Below are 17,776 nucleotides of genomic sequence, written 5' to 3' on the forward strand. Positions count from 1 at the left end.
TCTCTCTCTCTTTCTCTCTTTCTCTCTCTCTTTCTCTCTTTATTTCCTTCTAGTAGCAGCCTCCTCATTTTATAAACATACTAGCTAATGTTTTTAAGGATAATGATAATTTTGAAATTATATTCTTTCATGTATTTTCTCTGGACTTTTCTGAATTCTCTTTCTTTTTCTTTCTTTGCATGCTATTTTTGTTGTCTTTGATAGTAGAAGCTTTCTTTAAACAAATGGAGGCAGTCCATCATAGTTGAGGAGGGAGCACTGAAAAGAAAAGTACCCAATTAGGCCTGTTGAATGATGATACCCTATAACATTCACTATAGAAAAATTGTAAAAAGCAAGCTGACTGTTGGTTCAAAGGACACACAACCATCAGACTCTCTGGGTATTATCTCTTTGATCAGTTAATTTTTTTCAAAAAGAGGGAAATATTGTCTCAATTATCATGCTGTTTCTCTGTAGGCACTAATATTCTGTAGATTATCTCTATATGTACTATAGTCTAAAATTATGTTGGCAATCCTTGCTTCCTGTCATCTCTTGTCCTGTCTCCTGATCCTTCTAAAACTATACACATGTATTTAATATCTATATGTAAAAAGAGGTGTTTAGAGAAAGGTAATAAGTTAACTGTGCCTTAAAAATGGGTAAACTGGGCCAGCAGATGGCGTGGTGGTTAAAGGTGCTGAATTCCCACATGGGTGACTACAGTTCGAGGCCTGAACCTGGTGGCTTGCTTCCTCTCTCTCTCTCTCTCTCTCTCTCGTCAAATTAAAATTAAGAAATGTATAAATAGGGAACCAGCAGTTAGTGTAATGGTTATGTCACTGGACTCCCACATAGTGGACCGCAGTTCACGTCCTGGCCCGGTGGCTTAAAATTCACACCAGACGCGTGTGCGTGCATGCCCAAGATCCCGGGAGGAGAATGGAGAAGAAGGGATTGCAGCGTGACCATCCCCTCTGGGGGTGCTTTCTCGCTTTCTGTCTCTATGTCTCTCTCTGTCTGTCTGACGAGCACACGCTCCCTATAGCAAAAACCTCTCCAAAAAAAAAAAAAAAAAGAAATGTATAAATAAATGCAGTTAAATAAAATAATTCTTTAAAAAGTGGGTAAACTTAGGCAAATGTAGATTAACTGGGGAAAAGGGAGTCATGACCTTCTAATAGAAGGAAAGAAGATGGGAAATTCATATTCTGATGCATATAATTGGATGGGCAACCTTGTTCAATTATCTAACTACAAGTTTTTGTAAGAATATTATTTTTTTTCTCCAAGAGAGTAATTTGATTAATCAAATTAAATAGACTATCTTGATTCTTGGAAAGAACTTGTTCCAATATGTGTTATCTTAACACACATAACACATGGCTATTCTATTCATATGAAAAATAATGAATTGATTATATATGGCAATTGTGAAAAATACAATGTAAGAGTAGGTTTTATTGGGAAGAGGAAGAATATAATATCTTTCCTGACAATGTAGCTATATTAGAGATTCTTAATTTTATTGAAGAAAAGATGATGGGTCGATTCAGGTTTATGTGGTTTTCCGGTTGTAGGAAGGGGTGCCATGGAGTCCCTTATAGATACATTTATGAGCTTGAAGGATGGACTTTTTATGACAGTAGTGTATTTCCTAGAAAAAAGCTCATTCGTTTATAGACATATATTAATTAAATATTTGGTTTTTTACTTTTTTTAAAAAAATCTAGAAGAATTATTTATTTATTAATTTTCTTTCTTTCTTTTTTAATTTGACCAGAGAGGGGCAGAGAGAGAGAGTGAGAAGGAAAATGAGAAAGCAAGCTGCTAGGTCTGGGACTTGAACTGCATTTGGCCATGTGGGAATCCAGCACCTTAACCATCACAGCACCTGCCAGCCCCTTAAATATTTGATTTTCAATTTTATGACTTCAACAATTACTTATTTATGACATGAAATTAAATTTTTAAAACAAAATTAGAGTCAACCAGTGGCATGGTAGTTAAGGCAGCTGGGTCCCACATAGCTAACTATACAGATTGAGTTTCAAACCTGATGGCTTGAAAAATTTGCCAGGCGCATGTGAATGCTTGTCCAAAATTCCAAAAGGAGAAATGGGCAGAAGGAATTATGGTGTGACCATCCCTCATGGCGGGGCAGGGTTCACTTTCTGTCTCTCTTGGGCAAGCATATAAGCACTCTGGCAAATTAAAAATAATAATACGTGTATATGTGTGTATATATATGTGTATATGTATGTGTGTGTGTGTATATATATATATATATATATATATATAGGGGTGTGTGTGTATTTTAAAATTGTATGTGATTATTGTATAAAATCTGGGAAATTTCAAACCATAAAATCAAAAGAATTAATCATGTCATTACACCAATATAAGTATTTTAATATTTATTTTAGGTATTGTTCACAAACACACACTAGGGATCTTACTATTTTTTGAGTACACAGTAGTGCACAGTTTCCCCATTTCATTTAGATTTTTTTTTAATTTGAATTTTTATGATGTTATACTGATATTGAGGCCTACATAAAGCACACATTTTGATTTTATACAGCTCAGAGGCATCCACTAATCCTCTCTCTAACCAGAACTGATTAGACGGGTTAGGGAGCTTTGAGAAGGTAGAGGATGGAAGTGCTGAAGGTGGGGGCGGGGGCAGGAGTTGCTGTCATGGATGAGGCTGCCACATTCCTGGTGTGTCTGACCTTGGACTCACTTAACAGAGTCTGGATTCTATTAAAGGAATTTCGTATTTTTCCTTTGCAAGAGTCACCCCCTACCATGACAAATATTTAAAAATGCTTTTTTTAAAAAGTTGGGAAAGCAAACTTTTTCCCAAAAGAAATTTATAGTTCAAATTTACACCAAGTTCTCACTAACTGGAGCAAGCCGGGTTTTCACTAAAGCTTTGACTCTCCTCTGTAAAACATTAGTCACTCCCTTGGAAGAAGCAGTTTTTTTTATAGGCAGTGGGATAAAACAGCCACAGATGTGTGTGTAATATGACGAGCTTTAGAATGTACCTGCAAAGCATTTTTTTTTTTCAATTTGGAGAAGGAAGATGAAAGAAAAAAAATGGGAAGCTAAAATAACAGTGATTCAGTATTAAGGAATTGATAAGTTTTTGAACCATTCAAATCGTGTTTTTTTTCCCCCTTTACTTTATTCTTGGGAAGTTCTTGAGGTTGTGCCAAGTCATTTTCACAGGACAATTTTTAAAGGTATGCACCATTCCCATATGTGACCGGTTGCCTTTTAACTGTGCAGGACTGTCGTGAGGCCTGTGGCCAAAGAGTTTGATCCAGACATGGTCCTAGTTTCCGCTGGATTTGATGCATTAGAAGGCCATACTCCTCCTCTAGGGGGGTACAAAGTGACAGCAAAATGTAAGTATCTCTTTCACGACTTTTGAAATACGATGATACCATAACACCTTTTAGATGTTTAAGGTAGACAACACGCTTAACTATGTCCAGTAACCTTTGGTGAGACATTTGAAAATGATTTTGATAGTGTTTATTGCTTTGTCAGATTCATATCTCTGTAGAAGTTGACCTTTGAGAAAAACTGTTGAACTGCTTTCTTTGTTGGATATGATGAGACAGTTCAGAAACTTTATGTTGTTCAGGAGTCCCATTTTGCATTTAAAGGCAGACCTGATAGGGCTTCTGTTTTAAATACACTGAATGCTTGAGAGGCCCATGAATCTAGAAAAAGTTTCCCAGAGTTTTTGCAAGGAGAATGGAAGTTACAGTTCTGATTTCACTGCATACAGGGAAAAATACTGTTTCTCAGTGATGTTATGCTCTTCCAGGATTGAACATGAAGGTGTAACTCCCCTTTCTTAGAAAGTCTGTACATGTCTATGGGCAACCCTCAGAATCTCCACTAGTCTTCTGCTGTGTTACAAAGATGAACTTTTGGGCTGTGCTGCTTAGCCACCAAACACAAATGAAAAAATGTATTTTGCTTTATATTGCATTTGAAGAACATGACCTAATGGAATCTGATTATAATGAGGCTTTCTTTAAAAATAATAACCTTACTCTCTGTGGAATAAAAAGATATAAGTATAATCCACACATACAAATGCATGCTGGCACTATGGACATCTATTTTAAAAAGAACAACAAGAAAAAAGTTGTAAAAAGAATAGGATCCACTACTGCATATTTTAGGGGGATTTGAAAAGCAAACAAAACAAAAACAACTGAAATAGTTTGAAGTGGGAGAGATGTGTTTGGAGCAACTATGCTGTATTAATTTGAAAAGAACCAAAGAAACAGCATCATGCCAACCTTTGTTTTTAGTTGGCTTCTTATGTGAGAGAGTTTTCTGCACTCTAATTGTTCCAGTAACATTGTTAGGTAGTAGCTATTTTTAACGTCTATTATTTACTCAGGGTTCTTGGTGTCTCATTATGTATTAAAAACATATTAAAACAGGCAACTCTGCAAAGACAAAACATAGTAATAATAATGTTGATAAAACTGAATAGAGAGGTGTTTAATTTATATCAAATATCTTTATGATCCTATTCTTTCTGTTCTTCATGGAACTCTACTCAAATCCAACAAATGTTTTCACTGCAGATAAATCTCATTTAAGTCAAGACTGGTGAATAGCTGAATCTAAAGAAAAACTAAAGTTTGTACCCCAAATTGAGGTAAAAATCAAATGATATAAAACACATAAGAAGCAAAGACAAATCTTAAAAAAAAGTATCCCTTGCCATTAAATCCCAGAATCTCCTTTAGGAAGAAGAAATATCTATCTTCTAGTCTTTCTCTTTGCCAGTGAAGCAAATTGTAACAAGTTCGTTTCTCAGAACTAGCTGGAAGGGACTAATGTTTTTGTTCACTTGTTTGTTCATTTTTAGCCAAATCAAGTTTAAATCTCAAGTGTCATCTTGGAAAGTAAAATAAAATGTAATAGCAGCATGTATTGTTTTTTTTTTGGGGGGGGAGGGTGGAGAAGGGAAGAATTATAGATAGAAGGGACAGAGGTTCTACCACTTTGAGCTTCAGTACAATGCAATAAATCCTTCAATATATTTTTATCCACTTAATGTATAATTTTATCAATTTGTAAAGAACTCTTTGTTGCTTTCTATTCTAGAATAAATTTGTCTACAATCTCTCCAACATATTTTTGCCTACCCGCAACCCCTGCATATATATTGTTTCTTCCCTTGGCTATAATTTTTACGCAAAAGACCATTTGCTTTCTTTCCAGGTGTCTATGTTCCAAGAAAAATAAACAGACATGAATTTTAAGTGATATGATAATTGACCTTTAGAGTGAGGGTTTCAAAATTCAAAAAGTCTATGCTAGAGGCTCTCTCATGTAGGTCATATAGCCCATCGAGGAGGAAATTAATTTAGTTTACCATCTGAAATAATTGTGGTTAAAAATCAAAATGCTTATTCTGAATTTGTAGTTAGGCGACACTGCATAAAGTATTGACTGGACTGATTTTTTTTTTTTTTGGTAAAATGCATGAGAATAGAAAATTTGTACTCATAATCCAGAAGCTGTATTTGTGGCCAAGACTTGTCTCCACAAATAGTCTGTGATAGACACTTACTAGTCCCGTGGTTCCTAAATGAGAAGCAACAGAGCCTTATACCTGAGGTGCTATATATAGATATCACGTAGGCCTGAGCTTGCCGTCATATTTTCCAGATACCTTGCACACTAACTATGTGAGAGCTGGGATGACTTGATAGCTCTATGGTTATCCCTTAAATGGGTCACCAAGCGTGTCTCTGTTTTCTAATCACTTGGCTGATGTTTCATACTGCTTTGGTCTGAAAGTTCTGGACAAGCAATTAATACTAGGCTCTCAGGGCCAGCAGGTGGCATAGTGGTTAAAGCGCTGGACTCCCACATGACCAACTGCAGTTCGAGTCCTGGACCTGGCAATTTGAAACTTATGCCAGCCACATGAGCATGTGTTCCCAAAATGCTGAGAGGAGAATGGAGGAGAAGCATGATTTCTCACTTTCTCTCTCTCTGTTTCTCCAGTGAGTGCTGTGCTCCATAGCAAAAATCTATCTCTATCTTTCTATATCTCATTATTTTATGCCAAAAGTGATCCTCCATTTAGGGCAAGCTCCCAAATGAAACTAGAATTAGGTTAAAATCTCTTCCAACTGGAGTGGCACAGTAGCCTTAGTGCCCTGTGATGAGAGGGTCCTAGTTTGTGAACCAAGTTCTCATCATGATCCTAACTGGCTGAGGTTGAGGATGGACCAGTGAAGACTCTATTGGGGGGCTGTGTCTCTTTCTCTCTCTTTCTTCATCTCTCTCTGTCATGAAATAAATAAATAAGTAAACTTAGAGAAAAAAAAAAAGAAATGGACTAAACTATGAAGTGAAAAAGTAAGATTAAAACCAAATTCCTTTCATAAGATTTTTCAATTCTGGCAAAATGCATTCTTGCTTCAAGTATTGATAGAATATTTGATTATTTTAGAGAGTGGTTTTGAGGATACTACCCCATCAGTGATACTAAAATGATGTTTTATTAGCACATTGAATCAATCTTTTAAAATAATTTCATTTGACATCTCTGAAAAGTGACATCAAGTCAAAACATGTAGGGTTTTTCTTTGTATTGAAATATCTAATTAGCTATATATATATATATATATATATATGTATTAGATATAGATATAGCTATATATATATAGCTAATTAGATATTCCAATATACATATATATTAGATATTTCTATATATAGATGTATGTATATATAGCTAATTAGATATTCCAATATACATATATATTAGGTATTTCTATATATAGATAGATCCTGGCTGGTGCTACTTTTATTCTTCCTCTCTTCTTCTGTCACTTTATACGGTCAGTGTTCTTTGTTATGAAACTACAAAAATACTATCAGGACTGGTTTGTACTGAAATTTTAAAGAAATTACCTAAATTATTTATTTAGAATCCATGCTGTTATTTCAATTAAGATCTTAAGCTAAACCCCAATCTGAAAGTAATAAACACCTTTGCGTCCTGCCCTAAACTGGGCGTTAAATATTACCTTGACATTATCAGTTTATCTTTCTAAATACTCTGATTCAGACCTAATTGTTTTCAGGTTACAGTATAAGAAGGTCGTCATGACAACTAAGTGCCATGTTCAAAAAGTAAAATTGATTCACCATATTGCAGCACCCCCTGGCTTTACAGTGTTGTCACATTTTTTTTTAAAGTCCTTTAGTTTAAATTTATTTTACAACTATATATATATATATATATACTTTCAATACATATATAGACTCTCTATTTTATTGGCAGGCACTGAATTTGTATATGGAAATTGTTTTTATCATGAGTGAGATTGTTTCTTTCTTTGAAATAACGCACCAGTCATTTGGGAGATGATAGCCATGCCTGAGGACAACTATGTTCCTTTTATAAACATGTAAGATACATTTTTTTATAAACATATTACAGTTTGTGAGACAGGAGATATTTCTTTCAGCAAATACACAAATGTTATTTTTGACAAGTAAAGAATAACTAAGAGTTGGGAGAAAAAAATATCAAATATTTCTTACCATCTTCCTGATGGCAAGCCTTACTTCTTTTTGTGAGCCTGTCATTCCTGCCCCCTCCACTCCTGTGCATGTCTATATGACAGGGAGAGAGCACTGTTTGGAGGCAGACACCTACAGAAATAAATTCACATTTACCTTTGTGTTTTCTTTGGGGAAATGCAATTATACCTTGATTAGTCGATTCTCTAAAAATAAATCTAAAAAATATGTAGTGCTAATTCAATTGAAATTCATAAATGGCTAGAAACAAACTTTGTTAAACTTAAGAGGTTCTGTTGGTCTGCTAATTATCTGCTAATAATGCATGTATATGTTGTATTCCCTGTGCACATGGCATAAATTCATGCACATACACACACACACACACACCAAAGAATGTTCAGTTCAGAATGCCTTCCACCTATATGTTTTATTTGTTCACAGAGTTGAGTATAGACTGAACCAGAAGTAAGTACATTGGTGATATTGACTTCTGTTTTTCCTTGTGCTTTTCTCACTGAATGTCAATGGGGGCCAGCAGATGGCATAATGATTACATCGCTGGACTCCAATGTAGTCGACTGTGGTTCAAGTCTCGAACCCAGTGACTTAAAACTTATGCTGGGACATGTGCTTGCATGTACAAAATCCTGCAAGGAGAATGGAGGAGAAGGGATTGCCACATGACCATACCCCTGGGGGGTGATTTCTTGCTTTCTGTCTCTCCATCTCTCTGGCGTACGCATGCACTCTAAAGCAAAAATATCAATGGCTGTCATAAGTCTCTACTTTTGCCCACACTGTCAAAACCTATAATAAACTTGATGCATTTATTTATGTATTTTATTTATTACCTGATTAGAGTTTTAAAAAGTAATTCTATTGGGAACCAGCAGTTAGCGTAATGGCTATGTCGCTGGACTCCCACGTAGTCGACCGCGGTTCGTGTCCCGGACCCGGTGGCTTAAAACTCACGCCGGGCGCGTGTGCGTGCGTGCCCAAGATCCCAAGAGGAGAATGGAGGAGAAGGGATTGCGGCGTGACCATCCCCCCTGGGGGGTGATTTCTCGCTTTCTGTCTCTATGTCTCTCTCTGTCTGTCTGGCGAGCGCACGCGCCCTACAGTGAAAATCTCTCCAAAAAAAAAGAGAAAAAAAGTAATTCTATTATAGCTACCATGATGGTTCTGTTTGATAGTTACATCATTGATTATTTACCTGTAATTAAAGATTAAATGACTTGTCCTCTCATAAGTTTTTGGCCACAGCAAACAGGTGTGGAGAAAGGTCTAGAAGACACCTGCCAGATACCATTTCATGAAGGGTCAATCTTAAACCTGGTTGCTTCAGTTATTTTTGATTAGAATATAAACTTGGGGAGTATCATGCAGCATTGATCATTTGAGGTATTCTCCTGTCCAAGTATCATCAGAGTAACCTCTCTCACAAATCTCTGTGCTATGTTTTCCAAAATTGACCCAGTACCTAGAACATTGTCTAAGTAGAATTTGGTTTATGGGTTTTGTTTGTCTGTTTTTAAGTGAAGTTAAAATTAACCCCTGACTTTTAAAGTAAGTTCAGTGCTTTCTTCTACTCCATTTGATTTTATTTTAACTAAGATGTCATGACTTGTGTGTGTGTGTGTGTGTGTGTGTGTGCGTGCGCGCTGGGAGGGATGGATCACTGCTATCCCTTCACCACTGCCATTTCTTTCAAGTTCTTGAACCACACATTCTTATCTCATATAATATCTTATTTAACACAAACTTGTGTTTCTGAAATTGCTTCTGATGGTGGTCACTTGCTTAATATTTATCTCCAATATAAATAGTATTGAGAAGAATATAAATAATAAATGCAGAAATCAGCTTTTTTGTGAAAGGAAGTCTTGAGAAAAAATGCTAAGTCTTTGCCATTATCACCTGCTGGAATCTAATAGGGGAAATAAACTCATTCATCCTTATTCAGAAAAAGAAACATAGTTGGAGATGATTGGATCCTTTAAATATACGCGTGAAATAAACATGAAGAATGAAAAGAGAGTGTATTGGTATTAGGTCTATATTCAGATCTCAACTTTGACCCTCATTAATTTTGTTATCAAGTCAGTTTCTTAGTCAAGGAAAAGAAGTGGAGTAGAAAGACATAAAGTATACATATAATACAAGTATTGTGAGTTAATACTTTTTCGTTTTATTGTTGATATTTTAACAATTCCAAACATTCAATAAAAGATTGAGCATTTACATGGTATATTTGAATGCAAGACATGATAGAAATGCTGTGATTTGTTTAAAGCTATTTTAAACTCTAATTTTAGCAACATGAAAGGATGACTGGAAATTCTTATTCATATAAGTATATGAAGAGACTTCAAAAGTTCAGTGAAAATGGGACCAGCAGTTAGCATAATGACTATGTTGCTGAACTCCCATGTAGTCTACCGTGGTTCGCGTCCCAGACCCGGTGGCTTAAAACTCATGCCGGGCACATGTGCTTGCGTGCCCAAGATCCCGAGAGGAGAATGGAGGAGAAAGGATTGTGGCATGGCCATCCCCTGTGGGGGGTGATTTCTCGCTTTCTGTCTCTCTGTCTCTCTCTGTCTTTCTGGTGAGCGCACGCAACCTATAGCAAAAACCTCTCAAAAAAAAAAGTTAATTGAAAATGGAATCAAAACAAACATTAATTTTGGTGCAAAAAATTTAGAAATGCATGCCATATTTTTCCATAGTACACATTTTCCATAAACTTTTTCAAGACCCTTTGAACTATTCATTTTATTAAAAGTCAGGTTAGAAAGAGAAGTGCCTGCATTTCATATTTTATTTTTTATAGATTCCTACTTTATTTTAATCTAGGAGCAGCAAAAATAAATAACAATGTTTTTAAAAGAATGTAAAGCACTTATTGTTTTGTAGTGATGATACCTCAGTCCTTGCCTGCCTGTAAGGTATGCATTTTGATTTAGTATATTGAGACTTACTCTGCTCTTGATATTACTAATATGCCAAGCAGGATTAAATTATACAGTGGTGTGCTTTTAGTACTTGTACTATCAGAAACACAGTTAAGAATCAGAAATGAACACACTTTAAAATCAGGAAAAAGGGGCCAGTAGGTGGAGTAGTGGTTGGAGCACTGAATTTCCCCTGATCAAGACAGTTCAAGTCCTGGACCAGTGGCTTGACCCTCATGCTGGGTGCATGTATGTGCATGCCTACCCAGAATCCTGAGAGGAGAATGAAAGAGAAGGGATTGTGGCATTACCATCCCCACTGGGCATCAGTTGGGGAGTGATTTCTCACTTTCTGTCTCTCTGTCTCTCCGGTGAGCACATGTGCCCAATAGCAAAAATCCCTCAAAAAAAAAAACCAAACAAACAAACAAAAAAACAGGAAAATAATTCTCAACCAAAAAACTATTAAACCAAATTCAGTAGCGTAATCAAGACCTTTGTACCGGGACCAGCAGTTAGCGCAATGGCTATGTCATTGGACTCCCATGTAGTCGACTGCGGTTCGTGTCCCGGACCTGGCGGCTTAAACTCCCGCCAGGCGCGTGTGCATGTGTGCCCAAGATCCCAGGAGGAGAACAGAGGAGAGGGGATTGCGGCGTGGCCATCCTCCCTGGGGGGTGATTTCTCACTTTCTGTCTCTCTGTCTCTCCGGTGAGCACATGTGCCCAATAGCAAAAATCCCTCAAAAAAAAAAAAAACAAGACCTTTGTACCATAATTAAGTGGTATTTATCCCTGGAAATCAGGATGATTCAACGTAGGCAAATAATTAAATGTGATAACAGGATGAAAGACAAAACCATGTGATCATCTCGAGAGATACAAAAAGAGACATTTGACAATATTAAAAAACATTTCATAATAAAAATGAAAAAATTAGGTATAGAAAGACTTTACCTCAATGTAATAAAGGCAATATATGACAGGTCCATGGCTAACATTATGCTCAGTGGTGAAAAGTTGAAATCTTTTCCCTTGAGCTCAGAGACAAGGCAAAGATGCCAACTCTCACCACTTCTATTGAACATAGCACTGAAAGTCCTAGCCAGAAAAAAATTTGGCTAAAGAAAGAAATAAAAAGCATTCAAAATAGGCAAGGAAGAAGTTAAATTGCAGATGATATGCTCGCGTGTATAAAAAGTAAATACTCCAGTAAAAAACCATTAGAACAAAAAGTTAATACAGTATCAATATACAAAAATTTGTGGTGCTTCTATATACTAGCAATGAACTATCATAAAAATTAATACCATTTATAATAGCTACAAAAAATCTTAGGAATAAGTTTAAACAAGGAGGTGAAAGATCTGAACAATGGAAATTATGAAACACTGATTAAAGAAATGAAGAAGATATAAATAAATGGAGAAATAGCCCTGTTCATGGAATGAAGAATTAATGTTGTTTAAGTGTTTTTACTACCCCAAACTATCTTTAGATACAATGTAATTCCTGTTAAATTTACAATGACTTTTTTATAAAAATAGCAAAACAATACTGAAATTTTAATGTAACCACAAAAGACTCTGAAAAGCCAAAGAAATCAAGCAAAAAGAACAATGCTGGAGGCACCACACTACCAAATTAAAAATCTACTACAAAGCTATAGTAATCAAAGTAGCATGGTACTGGCCTACAAACAGACACATAGACCAATGGAATGAAATAGAGATCCCAGAAATAAATTCACATACTTAACGGTCAATTTATTTTTGACAAAGATGCTGAGAACACACAATGGGGAAAAAGCAGTCTGTTCAATAAATGATGCTGGGAAAACTGAGTATCTATGCACAGAAGAATAAAATTAGACCCTTAACTCAAACCACATACAAAAATCAACTCAAATAAATTATAGACATAAATGTAAGACCTAAAACTGTAAAGCTAGTAGAAGAAAATATAGGAAAAAAGAGCCATGACAATAATCTGGGCAATTATTTTTCTTGGATAAGATCCCAAAAGCAGCTAAGGAAAGCAAAATTAGACCTATGAAATGGTCAAACTAAAAAGTTTCTGCTCAGCAGAGGAAACAATCAACAAAGTGGAGACAAACTTTGGAGAATGTGAACAATTAACAAGCTTAAAGTTATGAATTTATATATTGATAAGTCATTGTTTTAGAGAAAAAACTGGTGCAATCTGAAAACTCAGGAGTTTTGTTTCAAACCATACACCTATTAAAAAATGTTTTCAGAATTTTGAATAATTTAAGAGATGAAAAATAATACAAAGAATTATTCCTAACAAACTTTATTTCCTTCATTTAGAATGGATAACAAATATTTTCTTATATGTATTCCAAGTCTTTTGTTTATAAAAGAAATTAAAATTGCAGATAAATATGGATTTTTCTATAACCCTTGCTGCTATTCCTCTTCCCTTTCTGTCTGCTGTTAATTTTCCTGTATCCTTCTAGTGTTTGCTCACTCACACACACACACACACACACACACACACATACACACTACAAATGCATATTATTTTAGTGAGTATGGTTTCTAATTTAACATATATAGCAGAAGGCAAGTACTAAAAAATTATTCTGTACTTGTAGTTTATGCAATTTACTAATTTTGGGTTTAATATCTTTGTTTTAACACATACTCATAATTATTTACATATCCTTTAAATTGCTATATAGTAAGTTATTATATACATGTATCATAGTGTATTGTATTGGTTCTCTTATTAATGGAGCTTTAAGTTCTTTCCAGTTTTCACAGTTATAAACAATGCTGAAGTGAACATCCTTTTACAAGTCTCTCTATTTGTTATTATTACCTTACATTGGTGATTTTAAGCAGTTTGGAGTTTTGTTTTGTTACTATGTAGTACTTAAAAACATGGAGAGACACAGCAAAAGAAGAGGAAAAATGCCTCTATTTGACTTGACTATTTTTTTTTTATTTTGCCTTGACTATTTTTCATAGTTCATGCCCCTTATCTCTTACTAACATATGTACCCAGCAACTCAACTAATCCTTCCTCCTCTATATTTTAATTTTTTTATGTTGTACTCTTTTCTAGTTAAAATTGGCATAGTAGAGAATGTATACTGATATTCTTCAAGTGTAATACAAAATGTAGGGGAAAGTAGGCTAGGAATAGCATATACATAAAGTATTACTTGAGATGTTTCAAGCTATATTTGGGAAATTAAAATTTAAATTTAAAAGATTTTTTTCTATTCAAACCTATTCTGATTGGCTATGCTTTGGAGACTGTGGAGGGCACTATGGTTCTGTAGTTGAAAGCACAGCTTGATTGTGCAGCAGTTATAATTCTGGCCTGTGCCCTCTGAATGACCACAGGAATGTCATTCAATCTTTTGAAGATTGTTTTCTTGACTGGAAAGAGAACATTAATTTCATTTCGGCAGTATTATTGTTATTGATGATAGAATAATAATACTTGCTGGCTATCACATGTTTACTGTGTTAGACACTATGTTCAAAATTTCTCTGCATTAATTTCATTTATATGGTTAAATGAGGTAATATACATAAACAACCCCTTTTTATATTTTTGTATTGTTATTATATTCTTGGATTTTATTACACTGAAATCATAAAAGAGTATTTAAAAGTCATTTGAATTTTTAATTTTAGAAGAAGTGGCAGGAAAATAGGTGGCTTTCCTAAGTCACAAAACTGAATAACAAAACTGCAACCTTTTCTCATGTCTCTTGACTTACATCTTCATATACTTTCTACTTTAATAAGTTATTAGAAATATGTCAAATAACTGCGTAAAATTTTCTAAGTCAAAAAGTCAAGTAGAGATTTACTACTATATTACCCATTTGCAAACCATTTTCATTAGTTTTTTATGTGGCCTTCTGTGCAAGAACCAATCAGGGATTTACTGTTTGGCCTGAAAGTTTTACATATTACTTATCCCTCTGTTATACTCTCAAACAAGTACATGACTTCTTACAAAGACATAGAGCAGCGGGACTGGCAGTTAGGGTAATGGCTATGTCATTGGACTCCCACGTAGTTGACCGTGGTTTGTGTCCCAGACCCAGTGGCTTAAAACTCATGCCGGGCACGTGTGCGTGCATGCCCAAGATCCCAAAAGGAGAATAGAGGAGAAGGGATTGGTGTGGCAATCCCTCCTGGGGGATGATTTCTCAATTTCTGTCTCTCTGTCTCTGTCTGTTCGGCGAGCGCACATGCCCTGTAGCAAAAAAAAAAAAAAAAAAAAAAAAAAAAAAAAACAGTGAAAAAATCTCTCAAAAAAAAAAAAATAAAAAACCCAAAAAAACAAAACAAACAAACAAACAAAAACAAAGACATAGAGCAGCAAATTTGTAAGACATTTATATATATATATAGCTTATTTATACATAGAATAGCAAACATATGCAACATAACTAATTAAGAAAAACATGCCAGAATATTAAAAAAAAACTTAGATTAGAAATGATTTTATTTCCAAGTGACAACCAAACAAAATTTATTCAAGTGAATGAGTACTACTATCTCCTTTTGCTAATTTTCTTGCCTAATTTTTTAATTTGATTTCCTGTTTCCTTACACCATTTGACAAATTTAGATAGCAAGTTGTAGATAATTACTTTTCATTTGCAGTGTTTAGTAACTAATGTCATGAAACCATCCTTAGACTTAAATAACGAATACTACTTAACTGTGTAGAACAAAATTACTATAAACGTACTACAACTGGTACCTAATCAACATTGCTTATAAGAAGAAAATACATGGGGAGGGAATAGTGGGTGCATAATATGGGTTAAGAACGGGAGGGACTCAGGAAAAAACAAACAAAACATTTAATAGACATAAAAGTAAAAAGGTATTTGTTGATAATGTATATGGTAATAACTTTTACTTGACTAATATAAACTATATTCATACTGTATTCATATTGTACACTGTAAAGATATATAGTGATTAAATGTAACTAAAAATAATACATATCATTTTTTTTTGGAGAGGTTTTTGCTATAGAGCGCATGTGCTCGCCAGACAGACAGAGACAGAGACAGAAAGCGAGAAATCACCCCCCAGGGGGGATGGCTATGCCACAATCCCTTCTCCTCCACTCTCCTCCCAGGATCTTGGGCATGCATGCACACGCACCCGGTGTGAGTTTAAGCCATCGGGTCCAGGACTCAAACCGCAGTCGACTACATGGCAGTCCAGCGACACAGCCATTACGCTAACTGCTGTTCCCTTACATATAATTTGTAAAAGAAAAGTCATAAACAAAGTTTACCGCAAGTGAGGATACAAGCTGAACTAAACATTAAAATAGGTACCATATTTTATTAATAATAAAATGTACTATTACATATTAGAATGTCTGACATTGGGATGCCTCACATTTGATGGCATTTCAGTGTTATATTGTCTTTTATTATTATTATTATATCCATAGCAGTATATAAAATAATGGTCACCTATGGTTTGAATCCCCCAACTGTTCAACCTGAAACACACCAAAATCACGGGCAACTGCCCAGTATCCAATGGTCTGGAAGACTGAAGGAAGTGGATTGTGGTGTGGTCAGACCCTGTAGATGGCGTTCCAGCGACACTTTCTCTCTCTCTCTCTCTCTCTGTCTCTCTCTCTGTGTATCTGTTTCTCCCACTCTCATGCATGAGTGAATGTGTTCTATAATTAATCAAGAGAATAATTTTTAATAAATGGTCATGTACAGATGCAAAAATTCTCAAAAAGATACTAGCAAATTGTATGCAACAGCGCATTAAAAAAGATTATACACCATGACCAGGTGGGCTTTAACCCAGGGATGCAAGGATGAGCCAACATATGCAAAATAATAATGTAATACATCATTAACAGAAGCAAAGATCATATAAAATACAGAAAAAGTATTTGATAAAATACATTTCTTCGTGATTAGGATTCTCAGCAGAATAGGCATGAACAGGTTATTTCTTAACACAGTAAAATCCATATATGACAGAACTATTGCCAACATTGCACTGAGTGGGGAAAAGCTCGAAGCTTTCCCACTAAAAATTAGGTTAAGATAGGGATGTCCACTTTCTCCTCTCCTTTTCACCGTAGCACAGGAAGTCTTAGCAAATGCAGTCAGACCAGAGAGCACTATAAAAGGTATTTTAAGTGAAAAAGAAGTAAATAATAATAATAATTAATTAATAATTCCTTAAAAAAAGGGGGGGGGGCAGCAGGTGGCATGGTGATTAAGGTGCTGGAATTCCCACATGGCTGGCCATGGTTTGAATCCTGGACCTGGGGGCTTGCTTTCTTACTCTCTCTCTCCCTCTCTCTCTCTCCCCATCTTTCTCTGGCAAAACTCATGTGAAAGATACTATTAAAAATAATAATAATAATAAATAAATAATTCTTTAAAAAAAAAGAAGAAAAGTAAAATTGTCCCTATTTGCAGTCGACATGATTGTATAGATAGAAAATCCAAAAAAATCCATACAACTATCTGCTAGAAGTTATCTTAAAAATCAGTAAAGTGCATGATACAAAAATATTTAGTATTTTATACACCAATAATGAACAGACTGAGGCAGAATTGAAGAAAACAACTCCATTTACAAGAGACAGAAAAGAAATAACAATACAAAACAAAACAAAAAAATTCTAAAAATAAATCTAACCAAAGAGCTGAAAACATCTATCAGGAAAACTGTGAAAAATGAAATTTAGTATGATACAAAAAAATGGAAAGACATCCACTGCTGGATAGAAAGAATCAATACAATCAAAACATAAATTTTGCCCAAACTAATTTCCAAATCGATGCAGTTTTGATCACATTACCAGTGACATTCTTCACAGAAATAAAAAGACTAATAAATAAAATTTGTCTGAAATCATAAAAAGTCCTTATTTTCAAGGCAAAACTATGCAAAAAAAAAAGAATAAAACAGGAAGCATCCCATTACCTGACCTCTTAATATATTACAAAGCTGCAATAAAAACAGCAAGAATTATTTTATCATTAACTAAAGTCAACTCAAAATGGATCAAAGATCTAAACATAAAACCTCAAACTGTGAAACTACTGGTAGGAAACATAGGGGAGCATCTTGAAGACATTAGAGTAGGCAAAGATTTCATAAATAAGACTCCTAAAACACAATAAATAATTCTACAAATAGACAAGTGGGATTACATCAACCTAAAAAAGCTTCTGCACAGCAAAGGAAACAAAAATCAGAGTGA

At 34.9% G+C, this 17,776-nt stretch overlaps 1 protein-coding gene across 1 annotated transcript in view; it reads left to right on the plus strand.

Moving 5' to 3' along the window:
- The window catches only part of HDAC9 (histone deacetylase 9), an 865,518-nt gene that overhangs the window by 710,430 nt on the left and 137,312 nt on the right, over positions 1-17,776 (plus strand). The window contains exon 22 of the mRNA XM_027774184.1: positions 3,280-3,398. Coding sequence (XP_027629985.1) covers positions 3,280-3,398 — 119 coding nt within the window. The remainder of the gene's footprint in view (positions 1-3,279; positions 3,399-17,776) is intronic.

Source organism: Tupaia chinensis, unplaced genomic scaffold, assembly GCF_000334495.1.
Source record: "Tupaia chinensis unplaced genomic scaffold, TupChi_1.0 Scaffold000410_1, whole genome shotgun sequence".
In the NCBI taxonomy this organism is placed as follows: domain Eukaryota; kingdom Metazoa; phylum Chordata; class Mammalia; order Scandentia; family Tupaiidae; genus Tupaia; species Tupaia belangeri.